Here is a 17,937-nt window from a genome sequence, read left to right on the forward strand (position 1 = left end):
GGGTCTCCTGCTTCGGTGGGAGGTTGAACTAGATAACCTACAATTAACCCACTGTTAATCTGTTATTCAGAAAACTACTGAAGATCTGGCTTTTCTCTTGACTTTATGAAAGTTTGAGGTTAGCGCCCTAGTTTTTTGGTTTTTCTAGCTCTTGTTTGTTTGTTTGTTTGTTTGTTTGTTTGGATTTATATGCCACCCTTCACCAAAAGGACTCAGGGCGCTGTACAACATTAAAAAACACACATCCCAAAAGTAAAAAAAAAATTAAATCCATATCCAAAAAAACAAACCAAATTTTTTAAAAAACAAAAAAACAATACATTTAAAATAAGTTAAAATTAACAGGTCAGGCCGGCTTGCTGGAAAAGCCAACTTTTTAGGGCGCGTCGGAAGGACCGGAAGTCAGGGATTATGCGAAGCTCCGGGGGCAGCTCATTCCAGAGGGAAGGCGCTCCCACAGAGAAGGCTCTCCCCCTGGGGGTCACCAGCCGACATTGCCTGGCCGACAGCACCCTGAGGAGGGCAACTCTGTGGTATCGTACTGGACGGTGGGAGGCTACTGTTGGCAGTAGGTGGTCTTGCAGGTACCCTGGGCCTAAGCCATGGAGTGGCTTAGGCCCAGGGTATAATTAATACCTTGAATCGCACCCGGAAAACAACCAACAACCAGTGCAGGCCGCCTAAAAGGGATGTAACATGGGAGCACCTAGGTACCCCCATCACAACCCACGCGGCCGCATTCTGGACCAGCTGAAGCCTCCGGGTGCTCTTCAAGGGCAGCCCCATGTAGAGAGCATTGCAGTAGTCCAGGCGAGAAAGGATGAGGGCATGAGTGACTGTGCACAGAGCATCCCGATCCAGGAAGGGGCGCAACTGACGTACCAGGCGAACCTGGTAAAAGCCCCCCCCCCTGGTCACGGCCATCAGGTGTTCTTCTAAACTAAGCCGCGTATCCAGGAGGACTCCCAGATTGTGAGCCTTCTCTGAGGGGGCTAAAATTTCTCCCCCTATCGTCAAAGATGGAACAAGATGTACAAATCGGGATGACGGAAACCACAGCCACTCAGTCTTGGAGGGATTGAGCTTGAGCCTGTTCCTCCCCATCCAGATCCGCACAGCCTCCAGGCATCGGGACATCACGTCGAGGGCATCGTTTGGGTGGTTTGGGGTAGAGATGAAAAGTTGGGCATCATCAGCATATTGATGATATCGTACCCCAAAACCACGGATGATCTCGCCCAGAGGTTTCATGTATATGTTGAACAGGAGGGGTGAGAGAACCGACCCCTGGGGCACCCCACAAGTGACGCGCCTGGGGGTCGATCTCTGCTCTCCAGTCAACACAAACTGCGACCGATCCAACAGGTAGGAGGAGAATCACCGTAAAACGGTGCCCCCCACTCCCAACCCCCCTAGTTGTCGCAGTAGGATACCATGGTCGATGGTATCGAAAGCCGCCAAGAGGTCTAATAGGACCACGACAGAGGAACAGCCCCTGTCCCGGGCCCGCCAGAGATCATCGACCAACGCGACCAATGCCGTCTCCGTGCTGTACCCGGGCCTGAAACCCGACTGAAACGGATCCAGGTAGACAGCTTCATCCAGGTACTGGGGAAGCTGACGTGCTACCACACTCTCGACAACCTTTGCTACAAAGCGAAGGTTGGAGACCGAACAATAGTTGGCTAAAGAAGCTGGGTCCAGGGAAGGCTTCTTGAGGAGGGCCTCACCACCACCTCCTTCAAGGCGGTGGGAAAGAACCCCTCTCTCAATGAAGCGTTGGTAATCGCCTGGAGCCAGCCTCGTGTCACCTCCCGGGAAGCCGAAACTAACCAAGTGGGACACGGGTCCAGCACACAAGTGGCAGCACTGAGTCTCCCCATAATCCTGTCCATGCCTTCGGGGGTCACAGGGTCAAACCCATCCCAGATTGTCTCCTCAAGATTCATCCCCGTCGGCTCACCCGAATCTACCTAGTCAGAGTCCAAGCCTGTCCAGATCTGAGCAATTTTATACTGCAGATACTGAACAAATTCTTCAGCCCTACCCTGCAAGGGGTCTTCCCCAGTTCCTTGGTTAAGTAAGGAGCGGGTCACCCTAAACAGGGTGGCTGGGCGGTTATCTGCGGACGCGATAAGAGCGGAAAAATATTGCCGTTTTGCTGCTTCTATCGCCACTAAGTAGGATTTAATATGAATTCTTACTAGTGTTCTTCAGGCTATTTGTGATATTTTTCTTTCTTTCTTTGTAAACAATAAGCAATTTCAAAAAATCACAGTCATGTGATCCCCAAATTGCTCAATAAAAGCAAAATTGAAAATAAATATTTGGAGAACTGGTGCTAAACCGTGAAGGAACTTTGTTACATATTGTGGAACAAAGCAAATTTATATAGGAGAGAATATCACAAAGATACAGAGAAAAAAATTAAATATGACAGAACTAAAATAAAGATATAGAAAATATTAATGGTAGTTTTAAAAATGATATCATCCATGGTCTTCTCCATTTGAAAAACAATTTAATTTTTGGTTCATCTCTTTCCCTTCAATCAAGTAACATTTCAGATGCCAACAATTCTTTTTCAGTCATTATTATATATTTATTGCAAGTCAATGAAATGAAAGTGCTTACTCTGGATTTCTGGGTACTTCATCATTAAGAGTATGGCCCAGCGTAGAGTATTTGCCGTTGTGTCTGTACCAGCAGCAAATAAATCATCTACAAGACCTATAAGATTTTCATTATGGAAATATCCACCATGTGTCATCTTCATATTCTCCTGAAGTGTATAAAGAAAATATTAGTAAGGAAACTGAACCTAACCAAATCATGCATATTCCTGAAATCTCAGATGACATTTCACATGTGTCTACCTGAAAAGTTATAATTGCCCCAATACTACTGGATTTCTAGAAGGAAAACTCTAAAATCAAACAGTTGCACAGAAAGAGAAATGATTGGCACAAAGGAATCGCCCACTCCTATCCCCACTTGGACCCACTCCTCCAGAAAGAGATCAATATTTAAGGCATTTTTAATGGAGAGGGAAAACAATCTGGGTGAAGTTTTAAGTAGCTGCAGATTCTGAAATGAAGTAATAAAGAGCGAATGATTAAAATTGCTTTAGAAATTGTTTCCTTCCATATTTTCAAAACAAGGGTCTTAGCAAGTAATTTATATGGAAGCATATTTTTAAAATATATATTTAAAAAATCAATAATTATAGACACCTATAACATATACTATTACCTGTTTTTGCCGAACAAGAAATGATTCAATAAAATTTCTCTGGTCATTTTCATCAAGATCTTGGAGATATTCTATGAAGGTAGTCTTTATGAATTCATGGAGCTCTTTTTCATTCTTCATTATTTTTTTATAAGCACCCAAAAGGAACCCTAACTTGGGGAACAAATTGTATAGCTGAAAGAATGATAAAAGAAAACACATGTTATCAAAGTGAATACTTTGAATTTCTGAGATGGACATCTCAAACATTTTGTTCCCAAACAAAACCTCCAATAATAAGCAAGCTCACATGACTGAATAAGCTTTGGATAATCAATATTGCTAATTCACTAAGCCCCAAATGCCACGGACTAAATCTCTAGACAGGTTTTGGGAGAGGAAGTGCTTATTTTCTACTACAACATGTGGATTCCCAAACAAGGAAGAAGAATGATGAATAAAAGAAACTCAGCCAAAGTTCTAAACACGAGAGCTATTTAATACATGTAAAGTTGTGTAGTAGTGTAAAGAGTAAAAGAACGATGGAAAGCTATTTGTAATGAAGTTTCCCATTTCTCAAAATTCACAAGTCTTTGCAATGAATGGAGAGGAATTGATGAAGCATGCATCATGAAAGGTTATGATGCTAAAAGTCATTTTCATACTTGAATGAGACGTTTACATACAACTATGTAAGGGTAGGATTTGAATCCTGATGTCATCATGTTCATATTGTCTTTGGATGAAATCTTGCTACAGATGCCCATGGGAAGTAACATGCTCTGTTTCTCAATAAAGCTTGAATGACACACATTCTGCTACCTGTTTTTTGTGACTTTTTTTTAAACAAAAAAATTGTTTACCAACACAGAAGGGCTTCCCGAAAGCACAACAGTTTCCTTTGTTATCTTCAGTAGTCGCAAAAATGTGGCATCTTCATATTCATAACGTTTCCCAAGTAGAATACAAACTATGATGTTAGAAACAGCAGCACTCAGAATAGTTGTGACGTCAAAGGGTTTTCCTAGGCAAAAACAACAGATCAAAAAGTAAAACCAAATGTTTTACTGCATTTATATTCAAAATCAGCTTGCTTAAATGGAGCATTTATCATAGAAAACTATATTCCAACTATGTTGGAAGTTTTAAAGTATTTAGATTAAAAATATGCAAAAGTATTTAAAGGGTAATTCAGTTCCTCAGAGGCAGAATTGCAATATCTGACCATACCTCAGTGATGTTTTCTTTGCATCTATGGAATTCCTTGTGGATAAAATATTTGGCAAAGTTATTCCTCTTTAAATGATTGCAGTTTTAAAGATCAAATAGCTACTGAGCTTCATAAAATGAAGGAAGGAAAAGTAGGTATATTATGTAGGAGGAAATTATAGTAGATCTCAATGCAACTACTTATGGTTGTATCTAACCAATTGTTTCCAAGGGAAGAACAGAATGATTAAGATAATACTGCAGTCACTTCCCACTCTCAAATCTCTGAACACAACAGCCAAAATACAATTCACTCAGAATGTTACAGAAGGAAAAGACTAGAACTCTAACCCTGGAAGGCAGATGCCTGTAATTTGATTCATATGTATTGCTTAATAAGCTAGATGATCTTATGCCTTTCTTTATTCCAACTGATATACTGAAAAGCAAAAAGCACAATGAGTTTGTAGATATGTAGACATACCCCACAAATACAAACTCATTTGGCAGTTAGATGAAGAACTTTTAGTTTTCTAGATCAGTGGTCTGTGGGGAGGAGGGGAGCTGCATGTATGCTCATGCACTCATCCGCCACTCGTGCAGCCCAGGTCCAAAGGGATGGAGACCCCTGTTCTGGATTATTATTATTTTATCATAGGCACTTCTTATCTCTTTTTCCTCAACTCAATTTTATTCATATCATTTCTGGTTTGTAAAAATGCAAAGAACCTGCATAAAATGCCAATGATGCAAATTTTGTCTAGGTACCGAAGAGTAAGTTTAGAAGTGTTATTGATTAGAGACTGTCATGTTACACCGAATTAACTATTCAAGTCCTATGGAACCATTTTGCCATCCATCAGTTACATTTCTGTAAATATACTTAGCATAAATTGGACAAGAAAGCATATTTATAGGAAAATTCAATGGGTTTAAGAATTGTTTAAGAGAAAGTTCTTCCCAACACTCTCCTTGTTCATTTGATATAATCTGCAGAAATTATTTCCTTTTCTACATTTACCCCAGAAGATGCTCCATTACAGTACACTGACCCACCTGCATAAGTCTCCATTGTCTTTGTTAAGACACTGCACTCTTCTGTGATTTTGTCTTCAATGGTCCTCTTGCCCATTCCATAGTCCCGTAATGTGGATAATGTAAACCGCCGCATCATTTTCCAGTTCTCACCACTAGCAGAAGCAAGACCTGAAGAGAAAAAGGGTAAGAGAGTAAAACATAATTTATCAACTATCTATCATCTATCACAGCGATGGCGAACCTTTTTTGGTTCGCGTGCCATAAGTGGGGGGAGCGCAGGGGGGTCGTGTGCAGGCGTGCCGCACCCATAATGCAATGCATGACCCCAGTGCACATGCGCGCACTGTAGGCGCTCCCCCCCCATTTTACATGGTTTTTTTGCCCTCCCCAGGCTCCAGAGGCTTTATAGGAGCCTGGGGAGGGCGAAAACAGCCTCCCCGCCCCCCCCCAGATGCCCTCCGGAGGTGTCAGGGAAGCCTCCGACGGTCCCTGAAGCCTTCGGATCGCTCAAAATGATCCTCCGAGCAAACCGGAAGTGACTTCCAGTTTGCTCAGAGGGTTGTTTTGAGTGCTCCGAAGGCTTCAGGGACCGTCCGGAGGCTTCCATGACACCTTCGGAGCGCTCAAAACGACTCTTTAAAAAAGGGTGAACTCAGCTGGCCAGCACGCGAATGCGCTCTGGCCAGCTGACAGGGCAGTGCCTCGCATGCCCTGACAAATGGCTCCGCGTGCCACTTGTGGCACGCGTGCCATAGGTTCGCCATCACTGATCTATCACAACTTATACTTGTTTCACAACTTCATTAAAACATACTCTGTTAATTTGATCAAGCATTTCATCCATTCTGTCCAAAACTTGACTAAAAGGTATTTCAAAGTGTGTGCTAAGGATTTCTTTTCCATTTTCTTTATTCTCGCCTTTGATGTCCAGCCTTCAATATCTCATTATCAAAACAAAACAAATAAAAATGAAAGCAATCTCTATTTTTCCATGAGAATGTACCTTCCAATTTATTCAATATTTTAATTCCAAAACCTTCTGACCCATAATCTGTTATTAATTTTCAAAAATCCATATACTTGCATACTCCCCAAAAAATCCATGTTACACCACTGCTCTGTGAACTACACTGGCTGCTGGTCTGTTTACAGGTTCTGGTTATTACCTTTGAAGCCTAGCACAACATGGGTCCAAGTCTCACCTCAATAGGATTGGCCTCCCCACCTGCACCAGCAGAGGAAGCCTACTGTAGGCCCAGAGGTGGGTTCCTACTGGTTTGGCCAAATAGGTAGTAATTCTGATGGACATGTGACCATACCGGTTCTATCCTCGGCGGCGCCATCTTGATTTTCTGTTCTGAACATGCACAGAACAATCTTCATTGAAAAAATGTTAATTTTTTTTCCTTTTTAAATGTTGTGCACATGCACAGACCGTTTTTAGTGCAAATGCGCACGTGCACGGAGCGTGAAATTTTGCACATGCAAACATTTTTGGACACTGAACCGGTAGTAATGGTGGCAGGAACCCACCCCAGTCAAGGAATTCCAGCTGGCAGGATAGAGGAGAAGGACCTTCTCTGCCATGGCTCCTGCCCTTTGGAACATTCCACCCACTGAGGTGAGATTGACTCCCAACGTCCTGACCTTCTGCAGGAGACAGACGACTTGGCTCTGCCCAATGTCGCATGGCCTAACAAGGGAGCATTCACATTGGAGGTGGCTGATGAATCCCATCTCCCCACACACATCCTGTTGTCCCCCTCCCCATTTTTAACCATAATTTTATCTTCATTGGGATTTTCATTTTTATTATTTTAAAGATATTTATTTGTTAGGATTTTAATATTTTTTATGCTGTAAATTGCCCAAAATCATTTGGTTATGAGGTGGGTGTCAAACAAATTCAATCAATCATGTCAAATCCATAACTTAATGTTATCTAATTTAAATCTTTCAACTGTAAATATGTAAACCAATGACAGAAACATCCTTCAAATTCTAACTCCTCTTTGGATTTGAGGGTAGGTTCACCATAATTAAAAGGTATTATTTGACCATAGATCCATCTGTCTGGCATCACTACCATCTCCTTTTGAAATAAAGTTTCCTGGGGCAACATCCAAAGAGGCATATTTGTGGAGAACATTATATTTATTCCAAACCCTTAGGAGAAAATACTTGTTGAAATTAACATTTAACTTAACCTTATCGTACCATAAGTAGGCACGCCATCCAAATCTTAATTCGAGTCCCTTTGGGGAGAGGGGGCGGTCTATAAATTTAATAAAATAATAATAATAATAGCTCTCCAGATCAAGTAACCTCTTGTTTTGGAGAGCCACCCACCCTTTAGCCAGACCAAACAACAGACATCAATGTACAGTTTTAAACCTGACAAACCTAAATGAAATGCCCACGAGGAACAAGAATGGAAAGAAATGTATTAAGGGGGAGAAAGTGGCTAAAACATTGCACAGAAAAAAGTATGTACCACTATGTACAAATAACCCTCAACACATGACCACAGTGGAGCCCAAAATTTCTGTTGCTAGCAAGGCAATTGTTAAGTGAGTTTTGCCCCATGTTATGACCTTTCTTGCCACTGTAGTTAAATGAATCAGTGCAGTTGTTAAGTTGTTAACACAATCATGATTACTGAAACTGGCTTGCCGATTGACTTTGCTTGTCACAAAAAGTGATCACATGACCCTGGGACATTGCAACTGTCATTAACACATGTCAGTTGCCAAGCACTTGACTTTGATCACGTGACCACTGGGATGCTGCAATGGTTGTAAGTGTGAAAAATAATCATAAGTCACTTTTTTCAGTGCCATTGTAGCTTCTAATGGTCACTTAACAAATAATTGTAAGTGACGGATTATGTACAGCATATATGAGCAGACAAAGACGTATCTTTTATTGGAATTCCTCCCATCCCCCATCCCCAAATTTGCAAATAAGCAGAATCAAACATGGTGATGATGAGTAGTGTGCAAAGCTCATGGGCTTGGTACAATATTGACGCAGCTTTTTTACCTCTAGTTACCACCATTGGCTTTAAGAGACAAAGTCATGGTGGCACTAAAATGATTTTAGTTGGATTTTCATCCTGGTTGGATTTTCAGAAGCTATGTCATTCACCTGAGATTCTTTTGATGAAAACCTCAAATTAAAAGTTTTACATCACACCGATCATACAAGGTTTGTCAACTACAATGCACAATGAAATAACTCACCATATCCTTTCAATGCGTCTTCAAAAAGGGGGATGACGGGCCTATCTGCAAATGCATCAGCCTGGTTCACTAGAGCTTCTTTCACTGTCTCATAGCCAGTCAGCACCACCATCTCCTGGAATCCCAGTTTGATGCGAAAAATGGGACCGTATTCTTTTGACCACTGGAATTCAACAGATGAAAAACAAAGAGGCCATTTTGATCAATAATTATACGCACATATGTAGAATAATTTAAGAAACTATGAGTCAATATTCAAAGGCAGAGATGGCATTTCCTTTTTCTGTTCTATTGAGAATTGAGATGGTATAAGCTTCTTTATCATTTTTAATATTTATATGGCATATATTTCACATTAATTTAAAAATGCTGAGTAGAAAAACTGTGAGAAGGTTTCTAATATGCTGGAAAAAGGTCCTTTGTACAGATTATACTATCAATCATAGAACCATGGGGCTCAAAGTCTTGGAAGTCTTCTAGTCTGGGGCTGCCCAGATCCCGGGTTGCTGATTTACACCAGTCTGCACCCTGCCAAGAACCATGTTGTGCAAGTGAGCAAAGTATCACCTGCACACAGACAGAATCCAGGCAGTGCACAAAGCCATTTCCTCCCAAACCGTGGAGAAACCACACTCCATGGAACTGGTTCCTGGCACCCAAAAGGTTGGGTGCCTCTGTTCTAGTCCAACCCTCTGCTCAAGGTTGGTGGCTTATACCATCCCCATTAAATTGTTGTCTAGTATATTTCTTAAAACCCACAACCCCAGAAGGCAAGCTATTCCATTGATTAATTGTTCTCAGTGTCAGATTTTTTCCCCCTAACTTTAAGGTCAGGGGTATGAAACTCAAGGCCCGTGGGCCAAATCCGGCCCATGGGGTGCTTATCTCTGGCCCACAGGATCAGCCTGGAAATATCAAAGAACCAGCCCACGGTGCCTCTACCAGCCAAAATGGGCCATGGGGGGGGTGCATGTGGCCCTCACGCAGCCCATTTTTGGCCTCCCTGGCCTCCAGCAGCACACTCCAGCCAAAAATGAGCCATGCAGGAGGACTGGATTGGACTGGATTACAATTATGTGGCCTCAAGTAAGTGCCTGATCCGGATAGAAAACAAATAACATCCTATGTTAATACTACAGTTTAATGCCAGATTTTACCTACTGTAGGTCCATTTAATCTACAATCAGCTATCTATAATTGACAGCTATTTCTATTTACTATCCTGGAAATTTACCTCTGCTGTTAGAATTTCTATTTTGCTATTTATGCTATTGTATTTTTACTATTAGTTGAATAATAAAAATGCAATAGTATAAATAGCTTTTGTGCCTGGAAAAGCAATTTACTATTAAAAATAGGGTATACATTTGTAAATAAAATATTTTTTTATTATAAGAATTTTAATTTTTAAAACAAACTTACACAAACAACACATAAAACATAAAAAACATCTTCCAGTTACATTCAGCATGTTGATTGGTTACTAAACTTTTGTGCATCCTCTCCATAGTCCGCACTTACAATTTATATAGAATCTCATATTATCAATCTAATATATATGTATACATTATTATCATTGTTAATCAATTATTTGACTATAACTATTATTCCTTCATTTTATATGACAGTGATGGCAAACCTATGGCACGCGTGCCACAGGTGACACGTGGAGTCATTTGTCAGGGCACGTGAGGCGCTGCCCTGTCAGCTGGCCAGCGTGCATGCGCGTGCTGGGCAGCTGAGTTCACCCTTTTTTAAAGCCATTTTTTGCCCTCCCTAAGCTCGAGAGGCTTTATAGGAGCCTGGGGAGGGTGAAAACAGTCTCCCCCGCCCTCCCCGGATGCCCTCCGGAGGCTTCAGGGACCTTCAGGAGGCTCCCCTGAAGCCTTCCGAGCGCTCAAAACGACCCTCCAAGCAAACCAGAAGTGACATCAGGGAAGCCTCCGGACGGTGCCTGAAGCCTTCAGAACGCTCAAAACGACCCTCCGAGCAAACAGGAAGTCACTTCCGGTTTCCTCAGAGGGTCGTTTTGATTGCTCCGAAGGCTTCAGAGAAGCCTCCTAAGGTCCCTGAAGCCTCCGGAGGACATCCGGGGGGGGAGGCTGTTTTCACCCTCTCCAGGCTCTGATAAAGCCTCTGGAGCCTGGGGAGAGCAAAAAAAGGGTGTAAAAATGGGGGAGAGCGCTGTAGTCGTGCATGGCATTATGGGTGTGGCACGCCCTTACTATTCTCATCGGGGGTAAGTGCCAAAATTTATAAATAAAATATTTAGTGGAGCATATTATTTGCCAGTAATATCTGGTGGAAAAGAACAAAAAGGGAAAAAATGCATCTTGAGCCTGTGTCAAATGCCACCATGGCTATGCCCACACCTGGCCACCACACACCCTGGCCCTCCAAGGTCAAACACAACCTGATGCAGCCCTCAATGAAATCGAGTTTGACACCCCTGTTCTAGGTTGTATCTATCTTTAACATGTTTCCACCCATTACTTCTTGTCCTGCCTCAAGTGCTTTGGAGAATAGGTTGACTTCCTCTTCTTTGGGACAGCCTCTCAATTATTGAAAGACTGCTATTATGTCATCCCTACTATTTCTTTTTCTTTAAGTAGAATATTTATTTATTTCTCATCTTTATTAATCTTACAAATAACTCAAGGCAACGAAAATATCCAACACATCTTCTTTCTCCTATTTTCCCTATAACAACAACAACCCTGTGAGGTAAGTTGGGCTGAAAGAGAGTGACTGGCCCAAAGTTACCCAGCTGGCTTTCATGGCTAAGACAGCACTTGAACTCACAATCTCCTCTTTTCCAACCTGATATGTTTTAGCATCCAGTTCCCTAAGCATCTTTGTTGTACTTCTCTGAACTCTTTCTTGAGACTCAACATGTTGTATCATGGGAACCAGAACTGAATGTAGTATTCCAAATGTGGTCTTGCCAAGGCACTATAAACCAGTACTAACACTTCGTGTGATCTTGATTCTATTCCCCTTTTAATGCTGCCTAGAACTACATTTCGCTTTTTGTGTATGTGGCTGCACCACATTGCTTGCTCATATTTAAGTGGTTGCCCACCAGGACCTCCAATCATCTTTGTTGCTCTTTTCTGCACTCTTTCTAGAGTCTCAAAATCTTTTTTGACCAGGACTGAATGCAATGTATGTAAGCAGTATATTGCAGTACTTTACGTGATCTTAATACTATTCTTCTGTTGATACAACCTAGGACTTCACTGACATTTCTGGCATCTTCAACAGAGGCTGGCTCATACTTAAGTGGTTGTCAGACTCAGACTCCTAGATCCCTCTCACAGTTGCTGTAGTTCAGCCATTTATTCTATGCCTGTGCATTTGGTTTTTCTTGCCTAAGTGAAAATCTTACTCAGCCCTGAATTGCATTTTGTTGGATAGGGTCCAGTGTTCAAGTCGGTCAAGATCTTTCTGGATCTTGACCTATCTTCTAAAGTGTTGGCTCTTCCCCCTAGCTTGGTGTCATCTGCAAATTTGTTGAATTCCCCTTCTGTCCCTTCATCTAAATTGTTTATGAAGATGTTGAAGAGTATTGGGCTTAAGACAGAATCTTGGGATACGTCATTGCATACGTCTCTCCATGTAGATGCTCCATTGAGGACAGATTTTGAGTGTGGTTAGCTAGTTACAAATCCATTTGGTGAAGATGCTATTTATTGCACATTTTTCTATCTGACAAAGTAATAGGTTGTAGTCCACTTTGTCAAATACTATATCCATAGAATTTTTCTGATACGCTAATTTAGTCACTTTGTCAAAAAAATAAAATAAGTTTTTTGGGCATGAGTTGTTTTTGACAAACTCATGTTGGCTTCTGGGTATAACTTTGCTTGTTTCTAGGTGTTTGCAGATCCATTGCTTCATTACCTTTTCCAGGATCTCCCCAAGTATTGATGTCAAGCTGATTGATTTCTAGTTTCCGGGATCTCTTCCCCTCCTGTTTTTGAAGATGGAAATCACATCAGCTCTTTTACAGTCCTCTTGTAGTTTTCAGTAGTTCCAAGATCCTTGAAGGATATAGTTCAGTGGTTCTGATAGCACATATGCCAGCTCCTTCAAAATTCTGGGATGTAATCCATGTTGTCCTGGTGATTTGAACTCGTCTAGGGTAGACAGGTGTTGTCTTACCATTTTCTTGGCTGTTTTGACTTATATTCCTAGTCTATCATTTACAGGTCTTCTTTTGGTAGGTTTGACTATTTTTTCCTTTCATGTGAAGACAGATGCAAAGAAACAGTTAAACAGTTCTACTTTTCCCTGCTACCCTTCACTTCCATCTAACTCAATTAGTAGACCGATCATTTCCTTGAATTGATTCTATTTTTTTACATGTTGAAAGAAGCTTTATTATTATTACTATTATTATTGACATTGTTGCAAGTCTTAGTTCATCTCAGTTCCCAATTAACCCTCCATCAAGGAGCTGAATGATTACAGACCATTTGCCCTAACATCTGTAATTATGAAGACCTTTGAGAGGTTAGTATTGGCCCACCTGAAAATCAACATAGATCTGCTGTTAGATGCCTTGCAGTTTGCCTACCAAGCAAATAAATTGGCAATGATGCTGTCAATATGGCACTTTACTACATGTTGCAATATCTTGAATCCCTGGGAACTATGCACAAGACCTTTTCATAGACTTCAATTCAGGATTTGATTCCATTATTTCAAATTTTTCACTCCAAACTGACTAAGCTAACTGTACCTGTCCATACTTGTAGGTCAGTGGTGGGTTGCAGGCAGTACGTCCAGGTACTGGCATACCGGAGCCTGCCCAGAGCACCGGATACCATTCTGGTATGGTGCTCTGGAGGGCCCAGCCACCCGCCTGAGCTCCTTACCTGTCTTTTAAGCCTTTGGTGCTTCTATGCACGTGCATGGCGCATACAGCTCCTGCACGACCCTCCACTGAGCAGCTGGAGCATCGCGGAGGCTTGCGGAGGCGTTGTGGGCAGGTACAACACATGCGCACGCCGCTCGTCCATGTGAGCAATGCCGGGCCGTTCCAACTGTACCTGTTGGAACGGGATCCGGAACCCACCACTGTTGTAGATGGATTGTTAGCTTTTTGGCAAAAGCAGGCAATAGGTGAAGCTTGGGAAAATCAATTGAGCACCTGGTTGCTAAGAAGAGGTGCTCCCTAGGGCTGTGTGCGCTCTTTGTTGTTTTTCTCTCTCTGCACAAATGACTGCATCTCTAAGAACCCCTCTGTTAAAGTACTGAAGTTAGTAGATAATACCATAGTCATTAATCTTATTTGAGGTGGTGATGAGTCTACATATAGACGGGAGGTTGAACAATTAGTACCACTGGAACAATATGGAGCTGAACATGCTTTAAATTGTGGAGATGAGAGTGAATTTTAGGGAGAGCCCTCCTACTCTACCACCTCTTACTACGTATATTTGACAGCACAGTATCAGCAATAGGTTTTGGATTCTATAATCTCCCAAGATTTGAAATAGACACTTAATATCAGAACCATCATTAAAAAAGGCATAACAAAGAATGTTCTTCCTGTGTCAACTTAGAAAGTTCAGACCAAGAGCTCTTGATACAGTTCTACAGAGGAATTACTGAGTCTGTCATCTGTACTTTGATAACTGTCTGGTTTGGTATAGCAATTAAACAGGGAAAGTATAGTGTCCAATGGATAGTTAGAACTGCAGAAAAAAAACAGTTGCAACCAGCCTTACTTCCATAGAAGATCTGTATGTTGCAGAGATCAGAAGAAGAACGTATCTACAGACCCCTCACATCCTGGACATAAATTATTTCAACTCCTCCCCTCAGGAAATCATTATAGAGTAGTGCATGGCAAAACAACTAGACACAGGGGCAGTTTTTTTCCTCGGGCTATGACACTGCTGAACACCTAATCCTCTCAGTATTGTTTTATGTCTAAGTATATTTACCCGTGCAGCATTATTATTATCATTCCCATCTTCCCTACTGCCCCCACTTATTGGTACCATTATAATTATTACTCTGTTGCTTTACGTGTACATTGAGAGCTTCTGCACTGCAAATTCCTTGTGTGTCTGACTGCATTTCTCCAAATAAAGTATTGCATTCTATGCTATGCTATGCTATGCTATGCTATGCTTTATGCTATGCTAAGCTATGCTATGCTATGCTATGCTATGCTCTCTACTCTACTCTATTCCATAGAAGTTGACTAGTCTATAAATTGTTCACTCTATTCCTTTAAATAGTGAATCTCTGATCACCAACACATGTGGTTTTTTTCCCCTTTGAGGAAGTCTGACCTACTTTTCTTCCTGGCATTGGTACATTTGGCAGAGTCTTTTCTTCAAGTATCTACATGCTTGCTTTCTGGGTAGGATATGAAATCAATTACTCAGATCCAGAGAGGGAAGGCATTATATATTTCTTTGGGGGAGGGGGGTTAGTGACATGCTACTAAAAGACTCTTGCCTTTTCTTTTAATCTTCCTTACTGTGTTCTGTTTACATAGAGACTTCTGAATTTAGTAGGAGTTTGTTATTTATTTTTATTTATTTATTTCTTGGATTTCTAGACCGCCCCCTCTCCCAAAAAGGGACTCGGGGCGGTGTACAGTCAATGCAGATAAAAATACAATCATAAAACTATTAAATACATTTGGATGGAGGAGATAGGCTGTACAAGAAATAAATATATTCTAAAGCCCTAAAAAACATAACCAATTAAAAACCCAAACCCAATTAAAATAAATCCCCGGGAGATAAAACTAAGAGAGTGCCAGGCCAGCTGATTGAAATAGGTGAGTCTTTAATTTTTGACGGAAGGAACGGAGGTCGGTGGTAGTTCGAATGTCGGGGGGGAGGTCATTCCAGAGGGTTGGGCCCATCACAGAGAAGGACCTACTCCTAGGTGTCGCCCGCTGGCATTGCCTAGCGGACGGCACCAGGAGGAGCCCCTCCCTGTGTGAGCGGATAGGTCGCAGGGACATGTGTGGTAGGATGCGATCCTGCAGATAACTAGGTCCTATGCCATGGAGCGCTTTAAAGATGGTAATCAATACCTTGAAACACACCCGAAAGGCCACAGGTAGCCAGTGCAGCTCGCGCAGGAGAGGTGTTACGTGGGAGTAACGTGTACTCCCCATGATAACCCGCGCGGCTGCGTTCTGAACTAGCTGCAGTCTCCGGATGCGTCCCAAGGGAAGCCCCATGTAGAGGGCATTGCAGTAGTCCAGGCGAGACGTCACCAGTGCATGAGTGACCGTGCGCAGGGCACTCCGGTCCAGTAGGGGGCGCAATTGGCGCACCAGGCGAACCTGGTGGAACGCCCCCCTTGCCACGGCTGCCACATGGTCCTCCATTGACAGCCGGGCATCAAGGAGGACGCCCAAGTTGCGCGCCCGCTCCACAGGGGACAGTTGTTTGCCCCCTATGGCCAGCGATGGTGTCAGCTGGCTGAACCGAGGTGCCGGTACCCACAGCCACTCGGTCTTGGAGGGGTTGAGTTTGAGTCTGTTGTCCCCCATCCAGACCCCGACGGCTTCCAAACACCGGGACATCACTTCAACAGCCTCGTTGGGGTGGTTCGGGGTTGAAATGTACAGCTGAGTGTCATCAGCGTACAGGTGGTACTCAACCCCAAAACCACGGATGATCTCACCCAGCGGCTTCACATATGCGTTGAACAGGAGAGGCGAGAGGACCGACCCCTGTGGCACCCCACAAGTGAGTGGCCTCAGGGACGACCTCTGCCCCCCTGTCAACACACATTGCTTCCGGTCGGAGAGGTAGGAGCTGAACCACCGCAAAACGGTGCCTCCGACTCCCATCCCCTCCAACCGGCGCAATAGGATACCATGGTCGATGGTATCAAAAGCCGCCGAGAGGTCTAATAGGACCAGGATAGAGGAAGCCCTCCAGAGATCATCAACCAACGCGACCAAGGCTGTCTCAGTGCTGTGCCCGGGTCGGAAGCCGGACTGGCGTGGATCTAGATAGTCGGATTCGTCCAGGTGTCGTGGAAACTGCTGCGCCACCACATTCTCAACAACCTTCGCCAAGAAGGGGAGGTTGGAGACTGGACTGTAATTAGCTAGCTCCATTGGGTCGAGCGAAGGTCTCTTGAGCAAGGGTCTCACCACCGCCTCTTTCAAGGCAGTTGGTAAGTATCCCTCACCCAATGAGGCGTTCACCAGGCCCAGAAGCCAGCCTCGTGTCACCTCCCAGGCTGCCAGTACCAGCCAGGAGGGGCACAGGTCCATTGAACATGTGGTGGGTCGCAGCCGTCCACGCAACCTGTCCAAATCCTCGGGGGCAACAGAGTCAAACTCCTCCCAGAATGGTCTCTCAAGACTCGCTGTTGACGGCTCGTCTGGTCCACTGACGGAGGTCCATCCGCTCCGGATCTGATCGATTTTGTCCTGAAGATATTCCCCAAACTCCTCTGCTCTTCCCTGTAAGGGTGTCTCCCGCGTCCCCTGCGATAAAAGGGAGCGGGTCACCCGAAACAGGGCGGCAGGGCGGTTATCCGCGGACGCAATAAGGGCGGCACAATGTCTACGCTTGGCCGCTCTTATTGCCACAAGGTAAGTCCGCAAATAGGCTCTTACCTGTGTTCGGTCAGATTCGGAGCGTGAGGACCTCCACCTGCTCTCTAGACGTCTCCTGTGGCGCTTCATCACCCTTAGCTCCTCAGTGAACCAAGGAGCCCGGGTTATGTTATGTTTACCACTGAAACTCAATGTCTCTGGAGTTTTAGTGGCTTGGCTTGCCTCCAGAGGCTTCACTTTTTCCTCAAGTAATCTAATTTATGGCAAGTGTAATTTGAGTCCTCTGTCTTCATGGTAATGATGCTTGCAAAAGAGATACACTTATATTCCTCAGCTATTTGCCGGACATAGAGTAGAATTTCACAAAAGAGAAGCTGAGCCTCCAACATGCTGTGGAAGAGATCACATAGAAACTTTCCAATGGTGCCCCTAGTGGTTTTTGAAAGTGATCATAAAAAATCCTTAAGGACAGAACTTAAAATATGTTCTTAAAAACAAGGCTGATAATCAGGAATTCTACCCTTCTTCCCTTTATAAACAGCTGTAAGAAAATTTTGTTTGTGGTATTTTAAACTGCAGCAATAGATTTAATGACTTCTGCTTAAAGTGCAAACATAGGAATGCCTCTAAGTACATATTGGTATCAAGACATTCAGTTTAAGA

General features: G+C 43.1%; 1 protein-coding gene across 2 annotated transcripts in view; it reads right to left on the minus strand.

Moving 5' to 3' along the window:
- LOC309386163 (cytochrome P450 2K1-like) overlaps nucleotides 1-17,937 on the minus strand; it is a 93,880-nt gene that overhangs the window by 18,890 nt on the left and 57,053 nt on the right. For both annotated transcript variants that reach the window (XM_081941234.1, XM_081941233.1), the window contains exons 2-6: nucleotides 8,721-8,883; nucleotides 5,497-5,646; nucleotides 4,095-4,255; nucleotides 3,253-3,426; nucleotides 2,635-2,782 (exon numbers count right to left, since the gene is read on the minus strand). In XM_081941234.1, the coding sequence (XP_081797360.1) occupies nucleotides 2,635-2,782; nucleotides 3,253-3,426; nucleotides 4,095-4,255; nucleotides 5,497-5,646; nucleotides 8,721-8,883 (796 nt within the window). The remainder of the gene's footprint in view (nucleotides 1-2,634; nucleotides 2,783-3,252; nucleotides 3,427-4,094; nucleotides 4,256-5,496; nucleotides 5,647-8,720; nucleotides 8,884-17,937) is intronic.

The sequence above is a fragment of the Natrix helvetica genome (genome assembly GCF_964273705.1).
Source record: "Natrix helvetica genome assembly, chromosome: 2".
In the NCBI taxonomy this organism is placed as follows: Eukaryota; Metazoa; Chordata; class Lepidosauria; order Squamata; family Natricidae; genus Natrix; species Natrix helvetica.